This window comes from Agrilus planipennis, unplaced genomic scaffold (genome assembly GCF_000699045.2).
Source record: "Agrilus planipennis isolate EAB-ADULT unplaced genomic scaffold, Apla_2.0 scaffold2, whole genome shotgun sequence".
NCBI classification, from domain to species: domain Eukaryota; kingdom Metazoa; phylum Arthropoda; class Insecta; order Coleoptera; family Buprestidae; genus Agrilus; species Agrilus planipennis.
This window is the reverse complement of record NW_020442464.1, coordinates 3,626,614-3,635,706: the sequence shown is the minus strand read 5'-3', so window position 1 is coordinate 3,635,706 and position 9,093 is coordinate 3,626,614. Positions and strand designations below refer to the sequence as shown.

General features: G+C 33.8%; 1 protein-coding gene across 8 annotated transcripts in view; it reads left to right on the top strand.

The window, feature by feature from the left end:
* Positions 1–9,093, top strand: part of LOC108734258 (serine/threonine-protein phosphatase 2B catalytic subunit 2-like) — a 127,268-nt gene that overhangs the window by 113,426 nt on the left and 4,749 nt on the right. For 3 of the 8 annotated variants that reach the window (XM_025980914.1, XM_025980912.1, XM_025980909.1), the window contains 3 exons: positions 3,337–3,415; positions 3,996–4,093; positions 5,625–8,717. In XM_025980914.1, coding sequence (XP_025836699.1) covers positions 3,337–3,415; positions 3,996–4,093; positions 5,625–5,788 — 341 coding nt within the window. In that variant the 3' untranslated portion in view covers positions 5,789–8,717. Of the gene's footprint in view, positions 1–3,336; positions 3,416–3,995; positions 4,094–5,624; positions 8,718–9,093 lie in introns of those variants that run through there. The other 5 variants (XM_025980913.1, XM_025980911.1, XM_025980915.1 and 2 more) reach the window with 3 other exon arrangements.

The following is a 9,093-nucleotide window of genomic DNA, read 5'->3' as shown; positions in this document are numbered from 1 at the left end:
GAAGTTATTATTTTTAATAACAAATTACTTCGGTTGAAATCATATAAATAAATTGAAGATAACCTTTTAACTAGAGTTTATGTCTGTGTTTTCGTTATTTCGTATTTTTATGTTAGTTTTGTTTTTATTTTGTTAAATTAACTTATGTTCTTGTATTACAACACTAAAAATATTATTGTTCTTAAGTAAATGTAAACAAAAGGGTGAATAAACAATTTTCAAGAAGTGATCTGGCGAAAAGATAATTTAAAAAGTTTGTTTTTCGGCCGGATGAATTTAATAAACGAAATTTTGAAAACACTAATCAAGCTGAAATATATTTTCTTTTATTATTAAAGGAGATCTCTTCTTATTTGTATGTCTGGTTATTTTATAATCACATTAACAACTTTTTAACGAGGAATACTTTTCGAAATAACCGGGTTACGTTTTGTTGTGCCTTGGCTAACATTGAATAATTGCGATGATTAAATGCAAATTCGTTTTCCTTTAGTTCGTGCAACATGTTCATGTCAGATTCGACTTGTATTTGTTACTGATAAGAAATAATGCACGCCATGGACAGGTACAGTTTGTAAAATAATATCGTAGAAGAAGAATATACTAGTTACGAAGAAAAATAATACAACGAAAAGGAAATTTAATAAGTCGTGCCCATTTTTGCATTGTAATAAAACAGGGCTTTAAATTGAAAAATGCAATTTGTGCAAAATCAAAAAGTCCAATACTCTTTTGAAATTATGTCGTGGTTCGCGATTTAAAACTTTTTGGTTCTCATCGGCACGCCGTCTATACAGATTTGCCAATAATTATGTTATATACAGTACAACATAGTATTGTGAAAGGTGTTAAAATACCCTTCTTTAAGTCCAAAATTTTTTTGTTGATCTCGCCTTCTTAAATTGACCCGGGAATAAACAATTTTTTCTGCAGCGGGCGTTTTAGTTAAGAAGAGACGTTATCTGATACTCGCATAGCATAATAAGAACTTTACGTAAAAGTTTTTATTTCTTTTTCATTTTCAGTATTATTATTCATAATAATAATAATTAAGTGCCTGGTCGCTCTCAATTAAACGTGAAAATTATAAGCGGAAGAGTTCTCCTTTATTATGAGTTTAATTATGATTTGTTCTATGTAAAAGTATTCGTATATTTTCTTTTAAAACTGCTGTAGTGTCGCATTCATTTTGTGTAATCTGTTGCATGTCGAAGCATTTTACTTTGTTGTGTTTGTTGAATTGAAGTAATATTCTGTATACTCACTTTAATATGTTATGTTAACAAATTATTACTGTTTAGAAGATAACTATTATATAACATAAATCGTTGTGTAACATTCAGATTAAAAAAAAAATTAATTAATTAATAGATAGTAGTTAGTAAAAGTATCTATTGATTACTATTGATTTAGGTAGATACCTAATAAGTAAGCAGCAAGTATGGAATAATTAATACACTAATTTGCATAGAAAATGAAGTTTAGTTTTGTGTTGATTATAGAGAAAGAACAGTCAATTGTTTGAATATTGAATATTTGATTTTCGAATGCTACAAGTTTTTTGATGCACTTTTTTCTATTTTTTTTTTATATCTTCGCTCCTGCACTTTTCGACACTGCCCATATTTGCTGTCGATCGTTGTGCTGTACCTGTTGTGCAACTTGTTCTCTACATCTTTTGGTAAGTCTACTACGTACTTTTTAAATTTGAACAAGGCGTTGGTGTCCAAATATACAATTACACCCACTTTCTGATGCTTTCGCGGTACACATTTGTTTGCCCTTGTTTTGTATATAAACTTCGATTTATTTTCCGCTTACGTACGAGGGTGCGTTTTTAAATTCGCGGAATGGGTAGGTAGGTCATTAGTGAGGGTGCTTACTCGAGTCATTACGAATTAAGCAACTCATTATTAGTGCAGATACCAAGTTTTATCGTAATTAGGTCGTTTGTCTTTGAACTATCGTCGACGAAACAAGTCAATCGGGAACAAATTGTGAAATATGGAGAAAATCGAGTACCGCGCTGTTATAAAGTTCCTTACCAAGCAACGAAAATCAGTTCAAACCATATTGGAAGAGATGCCATCCGTTTACGACGACTCTTGCCCAGGTAAAACCATGGTTCGCAAGTGGCATACCCTCTTTAAGCAAAGCAGGGACTCACTTGAAGACGACCCACGACAAGGCCGGCCGATCGAGGTGTCCACTCCGGAAATCATTGAAAAAGACGAAAAATTAATAGGAGAAGATGTTCTACTTAAGAAAAAACAGTTCGCAGTACTGCTAGGAGTATCATATACAACCGTTTTTAAAGTTCTTCACGAGCATCTGGGAATGACTAAAGTCATCGCAAGATGGGTGCCGAGAATGCTCACCCTGCCTCAAAAACAACAGAATGTGGAGTGTTCTCGCGCGTTTTTAGACCTCTGTAGTGAAGAAAAGGATGGAATAATGACTCGAATTGTTACTGGCAACGAAATTTAGGTTTATCATTATGATAACTGGACTTTATATGCAGTGGCACAAAAAAGGCACACCACCGTCCAAAATGTTTAAGATGTTACAGTCGACTGGGAAAATCTTGGCGACAGTCTTTTGGGAAGGGATTCTGTTGATCGACTATAAAGATAAGTAAAATAAGTTGTCTCCATAACTGGAGAATACTATACTTCAATCCTAGAGCGGTTAAGGGAAGCAGTCAAAGAAAAAAGAAAAAGAAAATTGACCAAAGATGTCCTCCTTCTGCACGACAACGCGCCTGTTCACAAAAGCCGAGTTGCGATGGCTGTCCTGCAGAAGATGGACTTCGAAATTTTGGCTCACCCACCCTACAGTCCTGACCTAGCTCCCAGCAACTATTACATATTCCCAAACTTGAAAAAAGTGTCCGTGGGAAGCAATTTTCTAGCGACGAAAAAGTGAAGGATGCAGTTTCGACGTATTTTTCTAACAAAAAAAAAGCTAATTGAAAGATCGGAAAAATGTATAAGGGTAGCTGGTATATATATGGAAAAGGAAAAATAAATTCGTACCTTTATTTCCATTTTTCACTCCCCATTCCGCGAACTTAAAAACGCCCCCTCGTACGTTAAGTCCTAAGAAATGGGCATGACATTTCATCGTCATTCGAAATATGGACAAATTTTACGGGAACTTTTTCAGATAATAGGGGGGGGGGTGTTACCTTTGTGGTAGTCACCCTACTAGAAACGGGGGGTAGATACAAAGTGAATGCAAAAATATTTGACATCAAATCTTCAAAGGTTTCTTCTTTTATAATTTTCAGAGTAATTTTTAATTTTTAATTTGGTTTTTCTATAACTCTAGGTGCAGCAGCAAATCTACGGAAAGAAGTTATACGAAACAAAATACGAGCCATTGGGAAGATGGCGCGTGTATTTTCTGTACTGAGGTATAGCTATTTATATATATATATATATANTATGATTTCCGCCCCCAACATATATGCTTGTATACGACCAATGTCCTTGAAATTTTAGTATGTTGTAGAGCTCAACATAACGAATCAGAATATATATTCACAGAAAGCATTATATATTTTTATATATTTCCTAGTACAATATCGGAATTTCGTACACTTCCTAGGAAATGTATGCATTTCCTAAAATATGTGTGTATTGAAAAATCTTTGAAGCAATATTTTATACATTTCCTAAATAGCCTCGGAATTGTAAACATTTCTTAGGAATATCTAACAATATACATTTAAATTCAAATGGCAGTTTTTTAGAGTGAGGTATTGTATTATATAATACAATTCTTGGATTTCCGGTAACATATACTTAACACGAATGTTCGCTTAAGCCGGTTCGGCAGTGGCATTTGGATTTAAATGTAAACTGTTAGGAGTTATTAAAATATTGATACCTTTTTCATGGAAAAACAACATACATATTTATATATATATATATATATATATATATTTAAGAATGTAATTTTAAAATACATTTGATTTTTTTGTCGAATTTCAGAGAGGAAAGCGAATCTGTGCTACAGCTTAAGGGACTTACTCCTACTGGTGCTTTGCCACTTGGTGCTCTATCTGGCGGAAAGACCAGTCTTAAAAACGGTAAGTGATTATTATTTATCTTTTTCTTCTTCTTGTATTTTTTTTAGTGCCTGTCCCGTTTTTATTTTTTTTTTTTTTTGAAGTGAAACTTCTTTACGCACGGTAGGATAAATTCGTTTCACGCGAGTTGCTTTGTAACGAAATCATGCAACGGATGTCCCCCCTCTACTCGGTCACGTAGTCGAGTTCGTAGTGGGGATCGCTTGAGCCGTGAGCGCGCTTCAGTGCAACGTTAGTTACAGGCAACTCCGGCATGTATAGTGTAAAATTTAAATTCATAGTGTACAAATAATACCATTAAACCACTTCCTTAACCCCTATCCCGGTATGTTTGTGTGTTTGAAGAAGTTTCACTTCAGTAGCGTGTTTGTTACACGTTGTATTTTTTTTTAAATAAATAATTATCAAAATAAAACTGATCTAACTTTATCTACTTTGTATTGATTTGATTCAATGTAAAATTTATTACCTACCTACGTATATGTACGCATGGTTTTGTTACCACCAAAAGTGTCATAAAATTTTATAAAGCCTTGTCATTCGCTCGTGGAACAATAGAGAGTTGTGGTGAAAGAAACATGTTTTGCGACAAAATTACAAAACCACAATAGCAGCCGACATTTTCAATCAAAACGATTGGGGTTTCATTTTCGTATGTACCCCTTATAAATGACTTGTCAGAAGTTTATTCGAAGCAATATCAATTCTCGTACTTACGTATTATTTCGAAAACATTTGAGATGCTTCCTTTAAATATTTGGACGCAATACAATAATTATCATGTTATTAGCAGTTAAAATAATATATAATTGGGAAACCAAATTATACTGTCTTTGGAGTTTTGGTATTTTAAAATGGAAAACATAACGGGATTGTATAACGGTCCCTTAAATTGTTTGTTAATTATAGGACACTCTTATCTTAATTGTTATGTTATGTGAAAGGCTCATTTATAAACATAAATTTTTTATACGTTAGAAATAATTTTATCATTTCTAGCGCAAATCATATTTAACGATCGTATTGCATTTTAATTACCATAAACCACAGTGTAATTGTAGGTACGTTGTGGTTAAAGTTTACGTTGTGACCGTTACTTATTTGTTACGTTGTGGTAATAAAAATGTCACGTTTTATTTCAATTATCAACCATAGTATCATTGTAGGTATATTGGTACGTTGTGGCATTTACTTATTTATTACGTTGTGGTAATTAACATGTTACGTTGTATTTTCATTGCCATAAACCACAGTGTAATTGCAGGTGCGTTGTGGTTAATGTTTACGTTGTGGCTGTTACTTATTTATTACGTTGTAGTAGTAAAATGTTACGTTTTATTTCAATTATCAACCACAATTTGGTTGTAGATACATATGGTACGTTGTGGTTAAGGTTTACGTTGTGGTATTTAATAATTTATTACGTTGTGGTAATAAAAATGTTACGTTGTATTTTAGTTAGGTACCATCAATCACGATATTTTTGTAGGCACAAATAGTACGTTGTGGTAATGAAAATGTTACATTGCAGCTTTGCAAGGGTTCTCACCGAATCACAAGATCACGAGTTTTGCTGAGGCCAAGGGTTTGGATGCGATCAACGAGCGGATGCCCCCGAGGAAGGACGCTCCACCGACTCCTGCAGAAGAGACGCCCCAGGACCACAATCACACCCAATCAAACGCGCATTCGTGAGCTTAACTTTGCTAGTTTTCATCGTCTTGCCCAACTACAGGTACTTTCAAGTTATTGTTCAATCAATCGTCACCCTTTTCACAGTCCGAGTAGGTTTGTTTCTAAATACGCGTATCGCCAGTCAGTCAGTCACTAAGTCACTAAGTCAGTCATTCGATGGATATACGAACGATACGGTTGTTGTTGGTTGGTTGGTTTACATTTTGCAGAACATCCCGGAAGTTTGTCTAATAAACGGCTGCTGAGGAACTATTTTTGTGAATTATTATATTTCGATATTTCTCAGTCGTGCTGACTACAACAAACAGACTGCAAGGTACAAATGGACGAGAATGTGTAAAAAAGCCACGTCAACCCTCTGTTTTGTGCCATTTATCTGTAACTGTCGGTGGAGTCACGTTAGAATTATTATTATTGCATATTTTTCTGTTTGTATCTTGCAGTTGATGAATTAATTAATTAATATTAATAATAACTGCTGAGTTGCAGTGTTTCTATAATAATATGATATACCATAAGCAAAAGTGAACTATTTTTTGCTCTATAGCTGGTAGAAGTTTTCTGAATTTTAAACACAACTTACAAACTAAGGAAACAGTTAATTATATTAATATTATACGTGTATTATTGTCTGTTGTCGGTTAATTAATTATCACACGTGTACATACATATACATACACAACGTAAAGTTTAAAACTACATTCAATCATAATATTAAAACTTTCTTGCTTACATCTACGCAGTTCTCTTTACAAAGAACTCATCTTGACTTGAAACACCGTACTCTTGAAAAAACATCATATAACACACCTTCTGTAGGTAAAAATAAAACAGATAGATGCTGGGTACCATTTCTACATGTTAGGGCGCACTCTTGTGATAAAAAAGAAGGTTAAAGTAAACAGTTTAGGAAACTGGCAACAGTTCTTGATTTTAAAACAAAATTATTGATAGTAGACAGCAAAAGATATACGAAAATCAATTTTTAACGAGTCTTTTGTGTTCTGCATTTAATGGAATATATTAGTTGTCTCGGATGCCTGGCAGATGTGAAACATCGAAATTGATTTTTATTAAAGGAAGTGAAAATGGAGCTAAGTATTTTTATAATAAGATAATTCTTTCACTTTTTAAATCACTCTAATGTAGACAAGTATGTCGGCAAGCGTGTAATATAGGGAACTATAATGTAGGCAATAGGCGAAGACAGGGAAGTGCCGATTCTTGGTGGTAGGGCGAAAGGAACCAAGATGTCGCAAAACTGGTCGAGTGAAGCGTTCTTGTCCCTGTCACCCCACACAAGAATCGGCCTTCTTTGCGCAAAGATTTTTCGCTAGGGTGGAAAGAGCCGACGAGTCACGAAGCTAGCCGAATGAAATTTCGTATCGTGCGTCGTCCCGTCTTGCTAGGCTAAAGTCGGTTTTACGCTGCATGCGCGCTAAAAGATGTTTCACATCAAATACCGGCACTAGTTGTATGTACAGTGCATGCACTTGTATTTTCATAATGAATTAATGGATTCCATAATAATTGCAGGTGTGTTCAAGAGGGACGATGTCAAGAGTTACGCCTGTGGAGGCATTCACTATTTTTACGTGCTACATACATTTCTATTAGCTTCTAGCAACATGTTTTCATTAATTATATTGTTGGGACGACAGGCTCGTTCGCATTTTCTTTATCAAGTAGCTGGTCTGCTTACCCTAGCGGTTCCCCTCTTGTATACGTACACCTCTTTCTACACACTGTTGTACTATTACATAGAATAATATTCTTTCTGTTCTTCCCTCACTCTATCGTTTATAATTTCGTTTCTTCGGGCCTTTTCGAGAGTTTCATAAGACGAAGACGTTTTACGTTACATTCCACGTCCATCGCAGGTTCCAACCTCAGACGATTTAAAATCCATTTCAAACCGGAAGTTTACATTTAATACTACTCTAAAAAATCGATATAGAAAGAGGGCATTGAGAAATGCTATTTATTAAAATATTCTTTTCACCCCCCGCTCCCTTACGCTAAGGAAAAATGAAAAACTATTTGGTGATTGCTATTTATGATTTCAAAAAGGGGTTTTACGTTTACTTTTGTAGGGTTCAGTTTTATTGATCTGTATGTTGTGTGCTTCGCCCGGTTTGAAGTAGGCAACCCGTCCCAAAAGTGCTTGAAAATAAGGTGATAAATGGAAATGTTGATCAGTTTCATTCGACAGGGTGTAGGAGGAGGTTTGCGATGCGAGACTGCGCGAAACGAGTGATACAAGTGTGCCATACTTACCTGTCGGTCACCACACACTTTATACATACGAGTTCATACCACATACAAACATACATACATGCATATATTGTTAACGTTCCTCATTGGATCATTTCCTCTGTGTGTGTGTATTTAATTACTACTTACTTAATTACTATTAAAGAAAAAAAAAGATGGAAGAAAGATATTAATTACATACATAAATAATAATTACCTAACCATAATGTTACGAACATTGAATATATTTAATTGTAATCCATACAGTGAGCAAGGGATTTTTAAATGCAGCCGCAAATCGTATTTCCGCTATCTCTATCTCTCTCTTTTCTGCTTCTTCTCTTTCTCTCTTTCTTAACAAACGTCTGTTTGTACTTAACTTTGTAATTTTACTACGGCGATGAAGATGTAGGATTTTTTTATTAATCGATTTTATTATTAATTGTGGTCATTTGTAAAACTAACTGCAACTATTAATTATCATTATTATTATTATTATTATTATTATTATTACGTACACATTTGCTACCTACCAGCTGTACTTATCATTCAGAGTCTTTTTTTTCTGTTGTTTTCGTTTTAATTGTACAAATTGTTTTATACGTCGTTAAATTACTGCTATCCACACAAGTTTTAAAAAAAGGAAAAATAATAAAATAAATGCGATTATCTCTTATTATTATATATTATTAAAAGTTATATATAAATAGTGCTCCGTGTCTGAGCAAGACTTGGAAAGGTACCGGGGACTCAATTTGTATATATGTGTATAAATTATATTAAATTACTTCCCCAACACCCTTGTCTAAACCTTTATAAAATATTGTATATGTATTAATTATCATTTGTATTCGTTAGAATCTCTTTTTTTAGTGATAGTTCACCTTTGTTTACCATTTACATGTTTGTTCTCTCAAACAGAGCTTGGATGAATGCGAAATAAAAAAATTTCTTGAGTGCGTTAAGTGCTGATGAATTATACGTCTAATAATAATAATTAAAAAAACAAATATTATTAATTACTACTATAATTATTATTATTATTATAAATT